Here is a 23,757-nt window from a genome sequence, read left to right as displayed (position 1 = left end):
GGTTTTCTCTTTTCCTTCTAACTCCAAAGAAAAAAATTTTTGCTGCAGAATTTCCCCCAGAAGAGGCTTTCCCCGGCCTGCACCTACCCTTGGAAGTCAACCAAGCATGATAAATTTTAGCCTTTTTTAAGTAAACGGTTCTCTTGCTGTCACTCACAGTTTTCGAGTCACACCTGCAGCACTAATTTTTTTTAACCTGATTTCTGTACACACTAACTCCATGTCTCCCTGGACTCACGCCTGGCACAGGCCTTCCAGACCAAATTCACATTTCCTCCCCACCAGAAACTTCCTGAAATCTCACACTAGACCAGATTTGTCAACTTGAAAATTCACTCCCTTTTTTGACTCAGGGTTTTGTTTTTTTGTTATTTCCCCTCACGTACCTCTCCTTTAAAAGTGAGAGAAATACTTAAATAGCTGATTGCTCATAAGCGCATGTCTACAGGCTGTCACCTGAAAGGCCAGGATAACTACCATGCATCCCCCCGCCCCCCATGCCTTTCTGCCCTAAGAACCCCGTTTCTGTATCGCTTTGCAGGTAAAGGGTTCCAGTCAAAAACACGCTTAAATTGCATATCCTCTAGTCCCACCCTAAACCCCGATGCTAATGGCAATAGTTTGTATTATAGATGGAATATAAATTTGTGACTCCCGTCCAGCCACTTAGATCTAAGACCTAAATGAGAAACCTAGTCCCTGAGAGTTGACATATCTGAGTGTGCAAGCAGTGGTAGCCAGTCTGCCGTTGATTCTGTTGAGGTTGTTGCTGCTGATTCGGTGTCATTCTGGTTCTGGGCATCAGTGGTGGGGGACTTGCCTAATGACCATCGCCATTGACACCTCCATGTTTGTCCGTGTATAAAGGGAGCCAGGTTGTCTGTAATCCACTAAAGTGTCAGCCACACCCAGCTTTAGTAACTCGCTAATCCCACGCCCTGGGTGTATCGGCCAGGGGCTGCTGCAGTTAATGGTACACAGTTGACGGTACACAGGCTGAAAGCGATAATGAATCGAGACCCTACTGCATTGCCCAAGCCGCAAAGCCATGAGGGTTACACTATAAATGAGCTTGGCAAGGAACAGCTCCCGAAGACGTCTCCAGCCTGAAGGGTCAGAGCCGCTGGAAGCCTGGCTGTGCCTGGGCTTTCCCGTCTCAGTGCAGCAAGGCACCGTGATCAACCAACACGTGATGGGGAAGGCCCTGGTTCTGTCTTTGTTTGGGGGTAAATAGCGTGTGGTGTTACGAGTGACTGTGATTGGCTTTTCCAGCTCCTTTAACACAAACTACAACCCACTCACGATACAACTTCGGCAGATGTGGTTCAGTTGATGTTTGTTGACTTGCCTCATTTCCTTCCAGCTCTTAAGTTCCAAAGTCTAACTGGGATGGTAGATGTGAAGTGCATGATTGTCGTCCTAATTTCTGCATGTGTTTATGACGATGTGTTGAGGGGCGGGGGCGGAGAGCCAGGGAGTATTTTCAGAAACCGCAGGCCTCTCCTTGTCTGACTTTGGGGGAATGCTGTGTCGTTCTGATGGAGTTGTCTGTCAGTCTGTTTGTGAATGCCCTTTCGCTTCAATTTCCAGCCCTTCTGGTGGCGTCCTTGGTTGTAAGGTGGCTGCTGTATAACGTCCACTCTCCCATATTTAATCTGTGTGATTGTTATTGTTGTCCTTTTGTTTTAAAAGTAACCATAAGAGGAAATGATCTGAGTTACAATAGAGAAAATGGATTGATCAGAGGAGCAGAGTGCAGTAAAACTCATACTGGCATTTCGCTTTTCTCATTTCCCCGTAAACGGGCGGGCATTAATCCCTTCCCACCTTCTAATGTCCTTGGTGTCCAGCTGGCTTTGTGGGGTGTGCAATGGTTTTACTGTACTGCCTCGATCTGTGCCAGGCATTTATACACAGCCACGTGTGCGAGTCAGAGCGTATGTGGTCACCCCCGCCGAATCTCAGGGTGCGCTGAATAGCCTCTCCACTGTCCCTAGATGGCAGACACGGTGGACACAAGCGAAATGGTCAACGGCGCCGCCGAACAGAGGACAAGTTCCAAAGAGTCCAGTCCCATCCCCTCCCCCACCTCTGATCGCAAAGCCAAGACTGCCCTCCCGGCCCAGAGTGCTGCCACCTTGCCGGCCAGAACCCAGGAGATGCCTTTGGCCCAGATGGAAGGCTTTCTGAATCGGAAGCATGAGTGGGAAGCTCACAACAAGAAAGCTTCGAGCAGGTAACGGCAGCGGAGGCTGCAGCAGCGGGAGGGGGAGTCAGTGGCTGAAGGTTAAGGCAGGTCGGTCTTGAGTGGAAAGGAGAGGGGGGGCTGTGTTCATGTAATTGATTTGTTCGTAGCTTTCTGGGCATTAGGTTCTTAGGACTGACATTGGAAACGGGGGGGGGGGGGGGGGGGGGGGGGGGGTAAGGTGTCTCTTACTAAGAGGAGGAGGAGTTAAATACAGATGGTTCATCCTTAGAAGGAATGCTACTAGATTGCAGCTGAGTCTTCCTTAAAGGGAAATGGTTTCATTGTTGTTTTCCTCGTGGGGTTTTTAAAGACATTCTCCATTTCCCCTTGCCTCATCTCCTTACCAGTCTCTACATTTTGTTGTCTCCCAGTAGCCCTCCTTCTATTATCTCTATGTTACAGGTGAGGAAACCGAGGCCCTGAGAGGTTAAGAATGCCTGTTCCCTGTAGGAAGTTAGTAAAGGGCAAAGCTGGGGTGAAACTCGTGCCTGACGTCACAGCCTGTGTGCTTGCCCAGGAAGCAGACTGCCTGGGGCGACCCTGGGCAAGTGGTGCAGGCTCTGCACTGGGCAGGGAAGTCCCACCTGGGAGCGCCGTCCACATTGAGGACACCGGTCTGAGACACACAGATAGTTGTAAAGCGTCTGTTCTCTTAAAATCAGGATGTTATGACAGATTGCCATATCACAGGGGAAGGCTACCTTTTTCTAGTTCATCCAAAGGTTTTGTACGTACTCATGGCCCTGGGTCTGCCTCCCCATGAAGTCGCCAACCACATAAAGAATGAATCAGGTGGAAGAGCTGCCTCTACCCTGTTCCCACAGGAGGCTGTGACAGCAGGTGCCAGATCCTGTCAGAGCCAAGATCACCTTTATTGAACAAATGGAAGCACCGTATAACCCCCAAACCCAGAGCGAATTCACCCTCAAAAACCTATCACCGTAGCAACAGGTGCCCCGTCCCAGGAATCCACAGGGGCATTGTGTTCTACTTGTTCAGTTTTAGCAGAATTTAGGAAGTCATAGCACGTTGTATGAGAATCATTTTCATATTAATCAAATTCCTAATTCTTTAAGAGCATGTGGTGTGGAGCCTTAAACATTCCTTTCTTTACTGCTCAGGTCCTGGCACAATGTTTATTGTGTCATAAATAACCAAGAAATGGGTTTCTACAAAGATGCCAAGACAGCTGCTTCCGGAATTCCCTACCACAGCGAGGTCCCTGTGAGTTTGAAAGAAGCCATCTGTGAAGTGGCCCTTGATTACAAAAAGAAGAAACACGTGTTCAAGCTCAGGTGAGAGTTGCCGTGTCTGTGGTGGCCAGAGAGTGGCTGTGTGTTTCTTTTCTGAGTGGGAGTTGGTTTTCTTAGATTCTGAGATCAGTTGGTTCTTTTCCTCTGCCGTTTAAAAAATCACTAAGCAAGGGGCAAGCAGGTTTGGCATATGTCTCTGTTACGGTCTCCGGGGAATGGCCAGTCGCCAGCTTCCCCGGGATCCATGGCTCAGCCGGCCACTGAAGAAAGGGAGCTTTGGGTTTTATAAGCTGGAACTTGCCTGTTCCCTGAAGAAAAGATGAGCTATTCCCATTTCACAGTTTACAGGAAGCTAGAAAAATAGTTTCCCCATCTTTTCAGCTTAACCAGACTTGAAAGGTATTATTCTTTGTTTGCGAGTTATCTGGTTCTGGCTCACGTGGGTTATCCTGGGGCCGGGTGGAGATGGGCACGAAGTGCATGTGTGGGGCCTGGGCTTCCGTGCTCTGTGACCTATCCCGTGGGTGTTCCTGCTGCCCCTGGAACTGTCAGTTCCAAACATCTGTACCCTGTGGAGCACCTGCGTGTCCCCACAGAGTGGACCCAAGCTCAGAACTTCTGCTTATTACTTGGAAATGGGGAGGAAAACCATTTTGTCTCTTAAAAATGTAGAAAGTGTATTGTTTGTGGTTAGGACGTCACTTAGTTTAAGACTGCTTTGGTCTGTCGCTTTGGGATCTGGAAAGGTCTGGACTTTGGTTACATGTGTCTCGTGCCAGTTGGACGAGGCCAGGGACTACAAATGAGAGTGTTTCAAATGGAGTGATTTACTGAGCTCTGTTGGCGAGCACTGGAGGCTTTTCAGGACTTCAAACACTTGACACTCTGTAAAACAAGGCACACACAGCCTGGCCCCCTGGCTGCCTCCCTCTCTGTACGCCGATGTTGCAGCTTCAGAGTGTTAGGGTACTGGCGGAGGGACTTACCTCCTCCCCGCCAGCAAAACCCCCTTCCTCCTGGCAGCAGTGGAGCATAGGAGTGAGCCCTCAGGCCAGTGAGTTCTCCGTGCCCCAGGGATGGCCTTGCAAGGGTACTTTCATTGAGACATACATAAGAGAAATCAAAGACCGTTTCTAGATATCTATTCAGAAACTTGTTTTTGCAAATGTGGGGGATGCAAGCTTAGTGGTCAGGCATGTAAGTTGGCTTTGCTACAACAAAGCCAGATGTTGCTTCATTTGGGACTTTTTTTTCTCATCTTTCTAGTGGGTTGAAATACCAAGTTTCCTCTATGTTATATTGGCCCAATTATATGGCTCCTGCCGGGCCTGCTTGTATCCCACATAAGATATGGGAGTTGGGGGATTTTTTCTTTTTTAAGTTATATTGTGACTTCCTTTCTTCTTTCAAATTACAGACTAAATGATGGAAATGAGTACCTCTTCCAAGCCAAAGACGATGTAAGTTTTAAGATCCTTTTCTCTCAAATACTTCAGTGTGTAGTGTCTGTGGAATGATGGGATTTACTTGTCATGTCCTTCATCTAAGTAACGGTCAGTGACGGCGTCTGTCATCTGGTTTCCACAGTCACTCACCCAGGGAGGCATTCGGTTCTCCTTATGTTTCCGGGAGCGGTGAAGGTCACCTGTCTCCTCGCCAGGGCAGGAGAGCTAGTGCGGGCACCTTGCCGTCCACCCCCCCAGTGGGGGAGGCCAGCGCGGTGGTTTCAGGACTGGACGTGGAACCTGATGCCCAGTCAGGAGCCTCCCCACTGCCTTTAACCCTTGGACCATCCACTGCATGGTTGTGCCCCACCGGGGGGCGGGGGGGCAGCATGTGCAGTGCTTGACATTTCAGAAAGCGTCTGTTAAGTTTACATAGTCTTATGTGGCAAATATAGTGCAATTTAAAAGGGGGGGGGCAACTTCTAGGTTAGGGCTTGATACCCCACAGATAGAGACCAGTCTTCCAGCTCTTCCAAGTGTACAGGTCCTTAAGCTAGAGTGATGACCTTCAGGTACTGCAAACCTTGTTCTCATGAGAGTTGAACCATGTTCACTCTACTGTTATGACAAATTGTGCTGCTCCCAAGCCTTCCAGTCGAGAGTCTCGGACACTCAGGCAATGGGAGCGAGAGCGTTCTGTGCCCAGCCCTTTTCACTGAGTCTCACCCGTGCCGCCTCCCTGTCCAGGAGGAAATGAACACATGGATCCAGGCCATCTCCTCTGCCATCTCCTCTGATAAACACGAGGTGTCCGCCAGCACCCAGAGCACGCCAGCATCCAGTCGGGCGCAGACCTTGCCCACCAGCGTCGTCACCATCACCAGCGAGTCCAGTCCCGGCAAACGGGAGAAGGACAAAGAGAAAGACAAAGAGAAGCGGTTCAGCCTTTTTGGCAAAAAGAAGTGAACTCCTTTCCTTCACCTCCTGCCCTTCTCTTACCTTTTCAGTGAAATTCCAGCATGCAAGCTCAGAACCAACACATTACTCTCTGTGCCTAATGTTCCTCAATGTGGTTGATTTTTTTTTTTTAATTTATAGAGCATTTCTGGGGGTAGGGCGGGGGGAAATACACCTAAACACTCTATCTCCAAGTTAACAAAAGTTTGAGGTGCAGAGGGAAGACCAGATTTTTTTAAACAAAATTATATAGATTAGATCTCAATATTTAAACTGTTCCTCAATTTTGTGAGGCTGTGTTGGAAATAACTGGCCTCTAGTGCTGTTGGTATGCAAGGCAGCGGTGCTTAAAACAGTATTTCCCGTGCACACCAGAGACAGAATATACCAATTTCCTGACACCATTCTCTGCCATTTACTTCCAGTGGTTACCTTGCGTTTTGACTATTGGCAGTGCCCGCGGTGGGACTAACCTTGATTAAACAGATCTTGCATTAGGATCTCGCTGCAACCATAGCGCAGCTCCATGTTAACTCTGCAGACCAAACCGTTCATATCTGGCAGCACTTACTAACACTCGACATATGCGGCTTTTCTGCATCAACCTCGACGACGGTCAAGAATGTCGGTATACAAGAAGGAATAGAAAACTGATACTGTTTTAAATCTTGTAATTTCAATTTTTTTTTTTTTTGCTGAAATACATTATATTGTATGTTTGAGATAACTCTAGTACAAAGTATAATAAAACTAGATGTATAATAAGCCCTTTAAATCATTGGTAAGTGTACAAGTGGAACTGAAGCATTTACTGGACAAAGTAATGTTACTCTAATGGTTACTTGCTCGTGCGTTGCCACACTGTGTTATAATTTGCTTCATTACCTTGCTATTTGGTACATAGTGAGCATTTCTCTGTCACTGTAACGATTGTAATGACAAATTTTCATCTTCCTGCACAATCAAAACGGCATTGATAGGAATGAACTCCAGAGGCTGGGCCTGAGCAGGAAGGTGGTCACTCAGGCCCGGTGCCCAGTCGTATGACCTGTACCTCTCAACTTTTGCCCTATCTGTTAAATATATGCTATGTTATTAAATGCTTTTAAATCTAGCACGGTGGGTGGTTGTTGTTTTTCCTCTCCTGCATACATGCCACATAGGGGAATTGCACAGCAAGAGACAGCAAGCAGGACACGTTAAACAGTCCCGGGTTCCTGTTTTGCCTTCTTATGAGTGACTGGTGTACCAGCTTTGAAAACTATAGGAAACAGAGTAATACATATGGAATGTTTGGCTGCTATACATCCAGGTTTTATCTTTTATTTATTAAAAAGTTACCAGAGAGATTGCTAAACCTGAGCTGTGAGGCAGGGGCTGGCAAATTTTTTCTGTAAAGACCCAGAGAGAGTCAATGTTTTTTAGGTTTCGTGGCTGTACTGTGTTGCAACTCCGGTGTTGTATAATACAGAGGCAGCTGTTGACAATATGTGCCAGCTGGGCATGTCTGTGTTCCAGTAAAACTTTGTGGACACAAATCTGAATTTCATATCATTTTCACATGCCACACAATACTGTGCTTTTGGTTTAAAAAAATAATAATTCAAAGTGTAAAATCTGTTTTACACAGATCACATGAAAAGAGATGACAAGCCAGATGTGGCCCACGGGCCAATTTACTGACACCAGCATAGGGTTATAGGTTAGATATGTGTGTTATACACGTCCTGGTTTATCAGTGCTTTTGACTATGCCGCTCATGTTTTCTTATGTAAAGTAACAATGCATGCCAACATAACGGATTGTCAGTAAACTGTTCCACAGAGGATTAACGCAACATCAGCCCTGGGCTCCACAGCTGAAGGGCACTGGAGCTTTCTGTGACCCCTCCTCGGTGAACTGCCACCTCACCAGCTTCTCCCCCCGCCTCTCACATATACCCAAGGTCACTTATCTCAGCATGCGTGACATTCCTTTACCCTTGCCTTAGGATTGGAATCAAGTTGTTCAGTTCTCAACAGATGAACCTATGACCCAAACATTAAACCTATTATTCATGACAACGATGGCAGTCAAGCCACACTCAAATACCCAGCAGTCTCAGAATCCTATAAAATAACATACATGGAACGTCTTGCACATAATTTCCAGAGGCTTGCTGACCCCTGACTGAAGCCTGGTTTGGTGGTCCTTGCTCTCCTCCTGCTGTACTTGCCAAGGCCTGAGTGCCAAAGATGATGGTGATGAAAAGAGAAGCAGTAGCAGAAGACTGGTTTCTGTGGGTTGTCAAGAGCTGATGTCACCAGATGTGATTTAAAAACCCCCATGAAGCCTGACTGCTGGTGGTGCAGTGGACAGGTCCCAGGTTCAAAACCCCAAGGTCACTAGCTTGAGCCCAAGGTCGCTGGCTTTGAGCAAAGGGTCACTGGATCAGCTGGAGCCCCTTGGTCAAGGCACATGAGAAGCCATCAATAAACAACTAAGGTGCTGCAACAAAGAATTAATGCTTCTCTTCTCCCTTCCTGTCCCACCCCTTCCCTCTCCCTTGCGCACACACACACACAAACTCCAAGACATGGTCACTGGCAGAACTTACAGGCCATATAGAATCGTGAACTTCAGTCCTGTCAGGGCAAAGAATGGGTTTTTTTAAAATTCTACACTGTTTAATATTTTGAAGATTCTACACATTTGCTGTTATTGCTAAAATACATTATTTTACTTTAATTTTTAGTGTTACAGGATGGGCGATGATAATTCTCTAGTTCTGAAAAGTAAGCACCAATTAAAAACTCAGGATGTTTAATGAAAGGCCACTTTTGTCAAACTTGCACATCTCTCAAGGTGCAATGCATCTTCAATTGATAGCAACTCGTTGCTGTGTTTTCTTCAGGGCACTTAGAGCAATGATGTTTCTTATAACCTAGGGCAGTGGTTGGCAAACCGCGGCTCATGAGCCACATACGGCTCTTTGGCCCCTTGAGTGTGGGCGCAAAGGCCAGCTTAGGCGTCTCCTAATTAAGTTAATTACAATATACCTACCTATATAGCTTAAGCTTAAAAAATGTAGCTCTCAAAAGAAATTTCAATCATTGTACTGTTCGTATTTGGCTCTGTTGACTAATGAGTTTGCCAACCATTGACCTATGGCATCTTCATTCGATGAAATAGACTGTATCAGATTAGGCAATGGACACGTCATTGTCTCACCAAGTTTTTGGCACTTTTAGGATTTGTGTATGTGGGTCCTGTGGTATTTCCCTCTGGATATGCTTTTCATTTGTTAGTTGGAATACAGTACTTTTTTTATTTCCTTCACTTGGTGGAATTCATATAGAAAAGGCAAGATAAATGCTTGTGCCTTTCTCTATTTGAACTGACCTCTATGCATGACCCATAACCCAGAAAGCCTCCTGCCCCCACCCAAAAAAAGTAAAACTTCTGTCCACCAAAGCTCCAGACTTCTCTCACCATTGAAAGGCATGGTGAAATCTTTCACTTCCCAATACTAACCATCAATGAAATCAATCCTTGAAACTTTAAAATGTCCCATCATTGTCTGGGGGAAGATCTTTCAAGTTGGCCTCCTGAGTTGTTTTTTATATAACCCTAGTTATCTTTGATACCTTTCTCCCTACCTGGCATGACAAAATGTCTCAGGCTTTCCCAGTACATTTCTTGACCCCAGAAATCTGTATTTGGTCATCCTCGCCCCCCTTACTTTTGGCCCGTTCTCTAAGATACAGCACTTAAGATGAAGTGCTCTTCTGTTGCTTTCAGGACTGAATAAAGATTTCAGAAAGGACCCCAGACCTGTAATTAGTTTTCTCTAAGAAAGTGGTTTCTTTTAGTAAAAAAAAAAAAAAAAAAAAATGGTAATCTAAACCACAATTTGTGTGCTACCAATGCTCATTGCGTCTTACTGAGCTGGTCCTTGTTTCTAGGTGTATCAGTAGATAGAGCAAAGGAGAAATAACTTGTATGTTCATATTCCAATTCAGGATTGCAGGCTTGTTTCAACTTCTCCTGTATTACAATCATTTTCGCTCAGAGAATCATGGCTCTCAAGGATACAGGGGGCATAGAATTAGAAGGTCCTATAATTACTCATGTGCTTTTACCCCATTATTACACAAACTCCAAAGAGCAATACTGATACCACCACCAACATAATTAAAGAACAGTTTTTATTTTTTTTAATTAACCCCTTTTAAAATTTTGTGATAATGTAGATTCCCAAACAGTTGTAAGAAATAATTCAACACCCTTTACCAAGTTTCCCCTGATGATAACATCTTGCAAAACTATAGAACAGTATCCATCCAGATTGTTGACCTTGGTTCAGTCAAGATACAGAACATTCCCAGCACCACAGGGAGCCCTCCTGTTGCTCTTTTATAGCCACACTTGCTTTCCAGCCCCACCCCCTTCAGCCTCGGGCAACCTGCAGCCTGTTCTCCATTGCTACAAGTTTGTCATTTCAGGGATGTTGTATAAATAGACTCACACATGATGTAACTTTTGGGGATTGGCCTTTTTCACTTGGCATAATTCTCTGGAAATTCCTCCAGGTTATTGTGTGTATTAATAGTTCCTTCCATTTTTGTAGCTGAGTAGTATTCCATGGTGTGGAGGTAGCAGTTTGTGTAACTATTCACTTACTGAAGGACACCTGGGTAGTTTCTGTTTTGTTTTGTTTTGTTATGTCTATTACAAAGGCAGTCGCTATAAACGTTTGTGTGCAGGTCTTTGTGTAAATGTAAATCTTCATTTCTCTAGGACAAAAAGTGGCCAGGAGTATGAGATGAATTTTTTAAAACATTTTGAATCTGCTCTCTGCCTCTGCATTCTCCCCTCACCCCACTTTTATGTCATTTTACTGTAGCTACAATATTGGAGCAAATGGCCTTTCTTCTCTCCCTCTTAATCCTCCTTTGGTCTTAGTTCAACAATTAAGTGTATATTTAATGCTCGTCAGTCCTTATGTAGAGGTTTCTTAGCCATTTCGGTTGTCTAAAGTTCATTCCTTTGGGTGTGTGTGTGTTTAAATTAGTTTCTGCTTGCCATCCCCAAACCATCCTCACCCCCCTTACTTCTGGCCGGTTCTCCAAGATCCAGCACTTAAGATGAAGTGCTCTTTTGTTGCTTTCAGGACTGAATAAAGATTTCAGAAGGGAGAAATAAATGTGAACTTCAAAGTTTTTCAAGGTTTAGATCCAAAGAGCACAAAACTGCCCTAGAATGAGTTTTTCAGTTTGTTAAAGAAAGAAAAAGGGGGGGGGGGGGAGTGAGAAAGACTGTGACATTCTGTTTGGAGCTTAGTGCTTTTTGTAAAATCCAGCCCCCTTCTGAAAGAAGAGATTCAGGAAATGGAATTGGAGGGGCCTCCTCTCTCCTTTTAGGGATCAAAATGTGTGAGAAACGGATGCTTCTCTGCCGGCCTGTCAGGCTGTTGTCACTGAAGCTGAGGCAGTACCACCCACCGCTGAGCCTCCTGTGAAGGGGGCTGGTTTGGGATGGCTAGTGGGTAGAATTATTGGGTAGAATTCAAAAGCCTCTTGCCTCTGCCAGCTGCGGGGAGCTTGAAGACAGCCTCCTGGGGATGCCCAGGTTTATTAGGACACCTGGCTGAGTCGCCTCGGTTGTCAGCGTTCCGGTCACACCTGTGTCAGGTGTGCGGTGGTTTCTGTTCAGGGCGGGTCAGCAGCACAGCAGGAAGAGGACACCTGGACCCGGAGAAGCTGGAAGGGTCTCCTCCACTCTCCTGCCGCCCTGCTCCCACCACGCCCGCGCTGCTCCCGAGCCCGTTCCCATGCCGTCCCAGCGCACATCCGGAAGGGCGGCCCTTCAGGGCCCCCAGAGTTGCGGCGGTCCACAAGTTTCCGCTGGTCACTCCAGATACTTATCACACTTGGGGACCCATAGTGTCTGTGAATGGGAATGGAGGAGGCAGAAGGTCAATGGAGTTTCCTGAAGCTGACTCTTCAGAGGGAAAGGGACTTTTCTCTTACATAAGCCCAAAGGGACTGTCCCCCGGGCAGGAGTGTCCTGCATTCCGGGGCTGGACCGAACCAGGAGCCTCCTCTGCGAAGGCCAGCCTTGGCTCTCGGCATTTCCCCTGGAGAACCTGCTCAGATTTCAGTCACCATTTTTGTTTCCTTCACACAGTGAACTATTTCCAATGCTGCTGTTCTTCAAGCTTTAATGTCTGTGAGGGAAACAGGGTCTCAAGGTTCTAACCTCCCATCTGTGTATGTGGCGGGGGGGGGGATCCCACAGCCTTAGTTAAACTGGCCAGAAAATGCTCCTCTGAGCTAGTGCTTACTGGGGAGCAGGCCGCCCTTTCCTGCTGCCATCTGTTATGTCTGCTGCCTTCCCTGGGTGCATGTGACCTGATTACTTCACCCGGCTTACTCGGCCTCTTTCAGGGAAAGATCGTGGGACTCTGGGCCCAGACTGGTTGGGATCATGGCTCCTTCACCATCCAGCCAAGTAAGAATTCCCTCATCGCCTAGGCAAAGCTCCTACTGAGTGCCAGCGCCTCCGGAGCGGCCTCGGGAGCTGACAGTACACTGGACTCCTCATCTGCATCACCTGAGCTGGCTGCGGAGCTGGAAGAACTGAGGAGAAGAACGCGGCACTCCATGAATCAATTCCTCTCCCGCTGCCAGAAGGAGGCTCTTTTTTTTTTTTTTTTCCAAAGAGGATTTTATTAGAGTCTTCATAGTTCCGTAACAGAAAATCCACCTCCAAATGGTATCAACAACAGAGTTTGGCAGTTCACGCGACTACACATGTTGGGGTGGGGCACGTTTAAACGTTGGCTGGCTGCTGGCTGCAGTTCTCCTCCTGCCCTGACGCAGGCGCTCCAGCTGCGTGCTCGCCGCCCCGCCCTCCTCCGCGGTCCGCCTGGCCCTCCGGCTGGCTAGCCTCCTGGCCATGGGGCTGCCCCCTGGCCTAGGAGGAGGGAGGGGCCCCTCCTCCACCAGACCGAGAACAAAGCCCTGGGTTTCACTCTGAATGGATTAATTTAGGTTTTGCTTCCCTAAACCACGTCAATACAACAGCCCCGTGCTGCCACCTGCGGGGTCCCCTCTCCAGCCATCAGAGGGGCTGCTTCAGACACCTGTCCTGCTCACCAGCGAGAGGAGCTGATGTGAGCATGCTATAAATTTATGAATTAACCAGATACTTGTCTAAGGACTTGCATTTTGTCTTTTGAAATAAAGCCCTCCAAAAGGTGCTGATAATGTTTCTTTGGGGAAGTCCCGAGTGCCTGAGCTAAGGTGCAGAACATTATTTGGCTGAGACTATATGTGTGACCCCTGATGCCCCACCCCATGAGGGAGCAGCTCCTTCTTCACTCAGCACTCTGTTTCCTTCAAAGCCTCCATCACTGGCAGGAGGTAAAATTACCCAGAGTAGTAATGACTTAAAAGGTCAAGGGTGCCCCCTGTCACTGGGCCAGGGTGCTGAGACAGGGTCCGGGCAGGCTGTTGGCTTGAGTAAAGGGGGCTTATGGAAGAGGGTGCCACTGGTCTTTAGAAAAGGAGCAGAGCAGACAGAATGTCTGGCAGTCCTCAGTTATGAGGGGAAATGATTTAAATGCCATAGGAGAACAGTTCGCAGAGATGGACCTGTCCTTCTGTTATCTCTCTAGCATTTATGTCATTTCTCTATCACAGTTGCCTCTCGGAGAAGCAGCGCGGCTGTGGGCACATAACCAGATGGCTCTGCTCCTGGCTCAGATTCTTGGGAGCTGAGACCAGGGGGCAGCCTGTGTTCTATTCTATGGCTGTCCTCGTGGCCCTTGGGGTCCCACCAAGAGGAATGCCATTGCTGCTGCACCCACTGTGACTGACAGCCAATATTTGCTGAGTTCTTACTGTACACTGCCGGTGACCCCCCTTAACACTTCATACGTGATAACTCGTCTAACCTCACAATGACCCTGTGAGGTAAGACACTCGTTATGGGGAGTCACTAGAGCTGAAACCAGAGCAGTCACTGCAGGGACCAGAAGACAGTGAGCCAAGCTTGGAGCTGGTAGAACTGAGACCACAGCATGTTAGAGTTCTGAAGCTTTGGCAAGGTCTGGCTGACCCCAGGACCTTGTCCCCCTTCATCATCCCCACCCAGCTGTGTTATCTTCAGCTTGGGAGAAGGGTGTTGGCCCAGGATCTCACTGGCACCCTGTCTCCCTTTAAGGGGGTGGTGAGTATGCACATACCCTGTAGGGAGAGGGCCCTTGCTGAGAGACGAGGGACACAAACTGGATCTGAACATACCAGAGTGGCTGTTTGGAAAAAGCCAGCCAGTGATCTGAGTAAGGGACTCTGAACAACTGGTTTTACATGTTTCTACCCTTATTATCCTCCAGGTAGAATGACTTTATCTTGCCAATAACAACAGCTGACGTTGGGTTGGGTATATAATGTGTCCAGCAGTGTGCTAATCACTTGAATGATGTCATCTCAACCTCATAGTAACTCTGGTAATGGTTGTCTTATTATGCAGAGGAGGAAAGTGGGGCTCAAAGAGGTAAGCTCTTGTGTCAATAGCAGAAAGAATTCTGACATTCTTTCCAGAGGCCACATTTTCAAACTAAACAGTCCACCTATCCCTCACCTACATTCTTTTCCTGAACTTCTCTATGGGCTGAGAAATAATTGTTATGGAAACAGTGCCAGCCAGTAGGAGATCTCCTGTACATTAACAACCACCCAAAGGTGGGCTTTCAGAGAAAGGACTACCATGACCAGTGTCAGGTCCACTCTCCAGCCATTCAAGCTTGGGTTCTCAAAGTCACAGCTCTTCACCGACTCTTAGCGCCCATGTTACCTTAGATGTGCAAGCTGCAAGTTTTGCTCTCAAAGGCATGTGCTACACAAACGGAGAGTGGCTGATGCCTGATTCAGACTTACAAATCTCCAGCTGCCCAGATGTGGACTTGTCCACACACTGAAATGCTCTTTGGATCACATTTTAAGACCAGATAAAGAGCATATGGGAAACATAAGTATTTGAAAGGAAGAAGGAAGGAGGGAAGAAAGGGTGGAAGGACCCTCCAATGAACTGAGAATTGTAGCCTCAGAAAGAGACAGAATAAATCAGAACTCAGTATAAAACCTATGTCCATGTTTGGTGTTTTGAAGAAAAAAGAAAAAATATCAGCCCACAGTCTATGTGTGGACAGGTCTCTTAAATCTCCTTCACACCAAAGGATGTGAAGAAGAGCAGCTATAGGAGCTGATGGGTTCCAGCTGAGATGGATCAGATTTTCATTCCAGCTCCCTGAACTGGCCACAGGGCCCCCTTTGTTCTCTGCAGCGTCTTTGCTCCAATTTCTGACTCTCCCCACCATCTGTGCATCTTACTCCTCAGCTGTCCTTCCCACGTGCATAAAACCCTACACAGTTAAAAATCATACCTATTTATTCTGTATAGTATTTCCACTTAAATTCACATCACAACTGTCTTGCCATGTTGCTGCAGAGACTCTAGGGTTCTTATTTCAAGGGCTGTATATCATTTCCCACAGATTGGCACACCATCAATAACTAAAACGTTCCCCAATTGTGAAGTACTTAGCAATAAGGTCTCTCCCCACCAACTAGGCTTGTGGTCCTAAAATGATGGCTCTGAACTTGCTTCTTTCCAAGAGCAGTTCTCTGGGGGCATAAACTCCCTCCAGACAGGGTCACCTCACAGGCCCTATTCCCCTTTAATCATCTCCCTCCATACAGGGTACTTACCTGGAAACTGTCTCTTTCTGCCTTCGTGGAAATGTTCTCTCAGAGGATTTGCTGCCCTTTCTGCTCTGGTCCTTCAGCTCAGACACCCTGACAGGCTCAGTAACTTCACAGTTCAGGAAACTGCTAGTGGGTCTGCACCCCTTCCCACCTTAAAAACTTCCAGGGTCCTAATACCAATTTTATCATCGCCAGCCTAGCACACTTTAAAGCCACTTCAGTAATGTCTCTTTCATACAGACACACAATTTTCACACCTTGGCACATTTTCTTGGGAATTGCTAAGAACATGTTTACAGATTCTGCTTCATGGTTTCTATTACTGCTTTTCAAACACTATATCCACTTAGTTACTAGCCATAAAAATGATTTTTTAAAAATTTTAGCCTGCTTTGAGTTTCTTTGACTACCCACTAGGGTTAACTTTCTCTCCCGTGTTTGACATTTCTTTTTCCTTTTGGGAAAATTATCTGTCCACACCTGGTTCACTGAGACTTCTGAGTCACAAGCCACTAAAACCAACCCTGGCTAATTTGACAGCGAGGGAACTTATGAAGGCTCCCAGAATCCACAGGAGGGCCAGAGCACCAAGCTGAGGGTCTTCACAACTAGGAGGGGTGCCCACAGTCCTGCAGCAGAGTGGGCTCCTTGAACTCGCCCCTGGGCACAGACCCTGTGAGCACCCGGTGTCACATCCGATTGCGTGCAGACCCTGTTCTGCTGCCATGGAGGACAGCAGATCACGCACACGCTCTCCTCCTTCACGTCATCAGCTTCCACTCTAAGTCACGCAGGTGTGTACAATTGGCAGACACGGGCTATGGACCTCTTCGTCACGAGGGAGGCTGGGAAATAGATCCTAATTTTTATAGAGGGAGATGGTGCCTCAAGAGGTGGCGGATACTGCAAACATAGGAACAGGGTTAAAAGCTGGTGGCAGAATTAGTTTCCCTTTGCTGCCTTAACAAGTTACCATGAAGTTCTGGCAGCTCTGTAAATTAGAAGATGGACACGGTGGGCTACCATCAAGGCATCAGCTGGGGGCATTCCTTTCTGCAGGCTCCAGGGGGGAATGTTTCCTGGCCTTTGCCAGCTTCTAGAAGGGGCACATTTCTTGACTCATGGCTCTCTTCCTCCCTCTTCAAAGCCAGCAACAGTGGACACAAGTCCTCACGGCACGTTGCTGTGAATGTCTATGTCTCTCTTCCACTTTCAAGGACCTGTTTAATTAATTACACAGCATAATCTTGGATCCTCGCCATTTTAAGGTCAGTTGGTTAGCAACCATAACTCCTCTTTGCCATGCCATATAACATAGTCATCTAGTCTGGCATTAGGACCTGGATATCTGGGAGGGGGTAGGCATTATTTTGCCTATCACAGTTGTCCAAAAAAGAAAGAGAGAAAGAGAGAGAGAGAGAGAGAAATATCCATCACACCTTTGTTAGCCACTTATTTATTGAAGTATTTATGACTTGGTTCTACATTGAAATGCTTGCTCTAGATCAGGGGTCCCCAAACTTTTTACACAGGGGGCCAGTTCACTGTCCCTCAGACTGTTGGAGGGCCGGACTATAAAAAAAACTATGAACAAATCCCTATGCACACTGCACATATCTTATTTTAAAGTAAAAAACAAAACGGGAACAAATACAATATTTAAAATAAAGAACAAGTAAATTTAAATCAACAAACTGACCAGTATTTCAATGGGAACTATTCTCCTCTCACTGACCACCAATGAAAGAGGTGCCCCTTCCAGAAGTGCTACGAGGGCCGAGGGCCGGATAAATGGCCTCAGGGGGCCGCATGTGGCCCGCGGGCTGTCGTTTGGGGACCCCTGCTCTAGATTTTTACCCTTTCTCTGTTACACAGAGTGAAACTGTTTCCCCCAGGCTGCTGTTTTATTTTGGTATGGAATTCAAAACTATTTATATAAGATCTATTCTTTTTTCTTTTCCCTTTGTGACTTTATTACTCCAACACTGAAAATAGTCATCTTTCATAGATCTAAAAACCTGGTTGTTTTGTGCTTTTTATACAATGTTTACCATTCAAAAAATTCCCCTGAAATTTATTTTGATGTTCTTTCTAAGGAGTGCCTGGAACTTAATTGTTTTCCCCAACTTCTAGTCAGTTATCTCAGTACGATTTAGTAAACAATTTTCACTTGTCTTCTTTCCAATATTAGAATTTTAATATCTGACTTTTTTTGAGCACTGAGTATTTATTAAACGCCAGTCCAGTTAACATTATTTAATTTTCTCATAGCAAAAACACTAAGTGAACGCTGGCCCATGTCTGTTCCATTCACATTGAATCCCCTGTACCTAAGTGCCGAAGCCTGACACTTAGCAAGCTCTCAATAAGCACTGTTGAGTGAATAAATAGTAATAATAAATTTATATTTTAGTCCTTGTTAATTTCACTAATCCATTCTAAAATCCCCTTTTCTGTATTTAGGGGCCTATTTCTAGTTTCTTAACTTTAATATATATATATATGCTATATATATGATATATATATTCTTTTTCTCACCAACACTACACATTTTACTATTGTCACTTTCTTAACTTTATCATATATATATATATATATATATATATATATATATATTCTTTTTCTCACCAACACTACATATTTTCCTATTGTCACTTTCTCACTCCAGAGGTTTAATGCTGTTGGGTTTTAGTTTTGTTTCATTGACATAGTATTTGATCAGATATGAGTATCCATGTTCAGACCTAAGTCCTGGTGGGAAGTAGGATGGGGGAGGTGATAGGCATGTGCTTGGTGGGGTTTGGACAGAGCTTTTGATTTTGAATATTGTGGTCACTGCTGAAAAAAAAAAAAAAAAAAAAAAAAAGAATCTGGTACAAAGTCCTCTGTGCATTGCAGTTCTTGATAAGTTCCCCCTGGCCATGCACAAGTATAAGATTTTTCTCTCCAATATGAACTTTGCATAAGAGGGTGTGATTTAAGAGACAGTAGGAGAATAAACAGTGATTTAAAATGTGGGCACTGATTTTTTTTCTCCCCAGAAGGGTTTCTATTTTGAAGTGAAGTTATACCTAGTACTCTTGTTTATTTATATATATGTTTACCATTCAAAAAATTCCCCTGAAATTTATTTTGATGTTCTTTCTAAGGAGTGCCTGGAACTTAATTGTTTTCCCCAACTTCTAGTCAGTTATCTCAGCACGATATATATATATCATATATATATATCATATATATATATATGATATATATATATATATCAGACTTTGTGCATATTTAAAAGATTTGTCCTTTGGAGGTATATTTATCAAGGAGGATAAAACATATTTTACTTACCAGTTACTTAGATTGATGATGGCGAACCTATAACAAGCGTGTCAGCACTGACATCCGTAACCATTTTTGATGACACGTGGCTGCATGCGGCTGCATACCAGAGAAGTATGGGGTCGCATGCCGAGAAGGACGTTTCGTCCTTGGCTCCTGCACGGCCAGGTGCAGTAGCCGAGGATAAACATTTGCTGTAGTGTAGACACTCTGTGCCGGAGGTCTATAGGCCAAAACAACAGAACTCCGGCACAGAGCATCTAGTTCTGGGACTTCCGGTTAGGCTGTTTTTCTCGAAGTGACACACCACCCGAGTTATGCTTGGTTTTTTGGCGAATTTTGACACACCAAGCTCAAAAGATTGCCCATCACTGATCTATAACTTTAAAAAATCATTTACGTGATACACGGGCCTTGTGTTTACTCTTGCCCTAAGTGTTAGGGGCAGAACTGTTTGTGTCTATTGAGGTGATCCCATTTCTTTTATTTTGTTGGAAAATGAATTGCATCAGTAAGATTATTTAGCTAAACTTGCATTCCTAATGTAACTCAAATTAGTTATGGTACGTTATTTTGTTTATTTTTACATTGCTAGAATTTGGGTTAGGGTTTTTGCAATCATGTTTGTGAGTGAGACTGGTGGAATTTCCCTTTCTTACACTTCCTTTGTGTTTGTGGTCTCACAGTTAGAATAGCCTCATAAAATAAGCTAGGGAACATTCTATCAACTTTGCTTAGGTTATTTTAAGCTTTATTATTAGGTCTATACAAGCTTAGAATTTTTATATCTTTCTGATGAATGAAAGTGTTTAAATATTATCTAGTGAGCTGTTTTCTATCTGCTTCTGATTTGGCCTTAAATTTTGTTTTGTCTGATATTAGTTTTATTTAATTCAGTTAGTATAGAAGTTTTACTTGGCTAATGTATATATTTCCATAATTCCCCCCTGCCCCATCTCTCTATTATGGTCTGTTGATCTCTGTTTTTTAATTGGAAAGTTTAATTTCTTTATATTTGTTGTAGCTACTCACATATTAGCTTTATTTCTACCATCTTATTATTTGTTTAAAAAAAATAATCTATGCAGCTGTGTAGGCTGCTCAGACTGCCATAACAAAATACCACAGACTTGGTGGCTTAAACAATAGAAATTTATTTTCTCACAGCTGTAGAGGCTAAAAGTTTCAGATCAAGATACTGTCATATTTATTTTCTGGTAAAGGCTCTCTTCCTGATTTGCAGAAGGCCACCATCTTGCTGCATGCTCATGTGACCTCTTTGTGCCTGTGGTAGAGGGGTAGGGAGGCACTTATCTGGTGTCTCTTCTTATAGGAACACTAATCTCGTTGGATCAGGACTTTACCCTTAATTACTTGCTCTGAGACCTCATCCCCAAATACCACTGCACTGGAGGTTAGGACTTCAATATATGAATTTGAGTGTGTGTGTGTGTGTGTGTGTGTTGGGGGGGGGGCACAGATAGTCTATAAGTGGCATTCTAGGTCATCTCTCTATATTCCCGATTTCTAATTCTCTATTGGGGTATATGCTCTGTCCTGTGAGGTCCTACATTCTAGTGGGGAGACCCAGACAATTGACAAGAATGTATCATTACATTAGGTACAAAGACCACTGTCAAATATATACACCTCTTTAAAGAGAGGGGTGTGCAGTTTAGATAGGGGGTCCAGTGATGGGCTCACTGAGAAGAAGACATTTGAGTTCAACATCTCAACGACGGTGAGGACATGAGTAATGTGGATAAATGGGAAATTCTTTCCAGGAAGAGGGAACATCTGGGGCAGAGGTTCTGAGGATGAAACGTGTCTAGTGTGTTAGAGCAACAAAATGAGGTGAGAGTGGCCAGAGAGACTGAGCAAGGGGAAGGGGAGGAGGAAGAGGGTAGAGAGGTATCAAGGGGTTAGGACACCAGCAAGATAAAATCAGTCGAATCCACCCATTTTATAATCTAAAGCATGTGTTTTATTTCAGTAGGCTGTGGTAAAGGCTGACTTGTATGCTGAGGGAGGTGGAGCACCTTGGAGGATTCTGAGCAGAGAAGTGAGGTGGTTTGGCTTCCCAGCATCATTTTGGCTGCTAGATGGAATAGCAGCTTGAGAGGAGTTAAGACTGAGAAGTGAGGAGCAGACATCGATCCTGGAAACACAGGCATTTTAGTGGGGAGGGTCAAGACAAGCTCTGGGTTTTTCCTCAACCTAGAAGACTCTTCAATATGTTGGTAGGCTGAGAGATAGTTGTCAGCAGAGACAGAGTCTGCTTAGCTGCCTTAAATGGAAGGGTGGATCTTGGAAGGTTGAGGTCTCTGATAGGTCCAATAAATTTTACCTCTTATTATCTTTACCAACCTTATTATTGCAAAACCACTTGAGAAATAAAACAAGAGGTATGAAGAGAAAGGCTAAAATATCAAGGCTAGGTTGAAGGAGGTGGCTTTGTGTTAGGGCAGATGGACTTTGGAACTGAGTCTGAGCATATGCAGATGTACCTGCCCAGTTACAGAGGTGCTGGATCATCTCAGGCCTCCTCCAGCAAGGGCAGGACATTCGTTGTTAAGCCTGCAGCTTGGCCAGGAGCTCCATGCAGGTGGGCTGTTTCCAAGAGGGAACAGGGGAAGGGCTGAGTGGAGCGTGATTTTTAGACAAAGAGCAAAAACCATACTAATTTAGTTCCAAGAGAAGGTGGGTGACTTTCCTCTTGACATCACCCACTTTTTCATTCTGCTTGACCTCTCAGGTTTAATCATGGTTAAGTCCTCTATAGTTCAGCATAGGCACTGCCATGTATATATGTATGTGTTTGCTTTAATTTGTACTCTGTGAGCCTTCATTTGTCCTAATTCAATCAATGTACACTTCAAGAGTCATTAGGTTACAAAAAGGCTTCAGCTATTTTATCTCAGATTAGCTGCAGAGACTTTGTTAATTAGACAAATGAATGTCATCAGTCAAATGAGAGATATACACGATACAGTTTGGAAATTCCAGGCAATCCCATTCTTTCCTAAATGGCAGTGATGGGATTCAGCCAGTTTCCACCGGTTTGGCAGAACTGATACCTAATTTTTTGTTGAGTTCGGCAAACTGGTTGTTAAAATGGCACTTGTAATCAGGGTTCTTTCTAAGGTGGGCGCCTGGGCAGCTACCCAGTGTGGAAATCACATATACTTCTTATTCTTTTTTAACATTCATCTGCTCAACAGTGTACTCTAAGAACCCATAGTAATGTTCATTCCATCCATAGGTGAAAATAATTGCAAGTGAGGATACTAATAAAGAAACAATATGAAAAAATCTTAAATAACAGTTTTATTATTTTTGTCATGTATTATTTTAATATTTTTTAATTGATATTTTAAACCTTTTTCTTATAACAATCTAGTTTTGTGTACCTCTTTTATTGTTCTTATTTAAGTATTAAATGCATGAGATAATAAACTATCTTTTGGTGTATTGGTTTTTATTCAGGGGTCCCCCACCTATCACGGGGGTTAGGTTCCAGAACACCCTGCGATAGGCGAAAATCCACGAAGCAGTGACGTTATAGTTATTTTATTATTTATATATATTTTAAGGCTTTATAAACCCTCCCCACATTTTTATAAACCTTTTCCATATTGTTATTAACCTTTGCCAAACTTACTTTGCTTATTTTATACCAAAAATATATAAAATAGTAAATATATAAAAATATCTACATACCACAAAATCCTGTGATATAGCAAAAAATCAACAATACAAAATTAGATCTATACAGTTTTAATATCTGTGATACAGGCCCTGGCCAGTTGGCTCATAGGTAGAACGTCAGCCCGGTGTGTGGAAGTCCAGGGTTCGATTCCCGGCCAGGGCACACAGGAGAAATGCCCATCTGCTTCTCCACCCTTCCCCCTCTCCTTTCTCTCTAGCTCTCTCTTCCCCTTCTGCAGCCAAGGCTCCATTGGAGCAAAAGTTGGCCCAGGCGCTGAGGATGGCTCCATGGCCTGTATCTCAGGTGCTAGAATGGCTCAGGCTGCAATGGAGCAATGCCCCAGATGAGCAGAGCATCGCCCCCTGGTGGGCATGCCGGGTGGATCCCGGTTTGGCACATGCAGGAGTCTGAATGCCTCCCCGCTTCTAACTTCAAAAAATACAAAAAAAAAAAAAAATAGCTGCGATACAGTGAGACCACAAAAAGTAAACTGTGATATGGCGAGGGACGACTGTACTTAAAATGGTCATTAGAGCCTGACCTGTGGTGGCTCAGTGGATAAAGCGTCGACCTGGAAATGCTGAGGTCACCGGGTCGAAACCCTGGGCTTGCCTGGTCAAGGCACATATGAGAGTTGATGCTTCCAGCTCCTCCCCCTGTCTCTCTCTCCTCTCTCTGTCTCTCTCTCATCCCTCTCTCTCTCCTCTCTAAAATGAATAAATAAATTTTAAAAAAGTTAAAAAAAAACACAAAACGGTCATTAGGGCAGAGGACCAGTTGTTAAATTACTTGAATCTCACCACTGCTAAACAGGGTTTAAAATATTAGTGATAGCTGATCATTACCCATTGAATAAAATTCTGTGAGTTCATACTGATATTAATTAATTTAGGGAGAAGGGAAAACTCAATAAGAAAACTAGAAGAAATTTTGGATTTAGAAACTCATAAACATTGCCCAAAGTAGTAGGCGAGTTTCATGACAAATCATGTATTTACATAGTCTCAAACTGTGTTTTTGGATATTGCTTATTAATTATGGAGAGGGTAGCCTGGCTGGGTAGCTT

The 23,757-nt window shown here is 44.7% G+C and overlaps 1 protein-coding gene across 3 annotated transcripts in view; it reads left to right on the top strand.

Annotated features, from left to right (window-relative positions):
• SPTBN1 (spectrin beta, non-erythrocytic 1) overlaps positions 1-7,017 on the top strand; it is a 215,112-nt gene extending 208,095 nt beyond the window's left edge. For all 3 annotated transcript variants that reach the window (XM_066378264.1, XM_066378265.1, XM_066378266.1), the window contains 4 exons: positions 1,998-2,236; positions 3,370-3,543; positions 4,919-4,961; positions 5,694-7,017. In XM_066378264.1, coding sequence (XP_066234361.1) covers positions 1,998-2,236; positions 3,370-3,543; positions 4,919-4,961; positions 5,694-5,912 — 675 coding nt within the window. In that variant the 3' untranslated portion in view covers positions 5,913-7,017. The remainder of the gene's footprint in view (positions 1-1,997; positions 2,237-3,369; positions 3,544-4,918; positions 4,962-5,693) is intronic.
• Positions 7,018-23,757: the final 16,740 nt, after the last annotated feature.

Source organism: Saccopteryx leptura, chromosome 3 (genome assembly GCF_036850995.1).
Source record: "Saccopteryx leptura isolate mSacLep1 chromosome 3, mSacLep1_pri_phased_curated, whole genome shotgun sequence".
Classification (NCBI taxonomy): domain Eukaryota; kingdom Metazoa; phylum Chordata; class Mammalia; order Chiroptera; family Emballonuridae; genus Saccopteryx; species Saccopteryx leptura.
The sequence above is the reverse complement of the archived record's forward strand: the minus strand, read 5'-3'. Positions and strand labels throughout refer to the sequence as shown.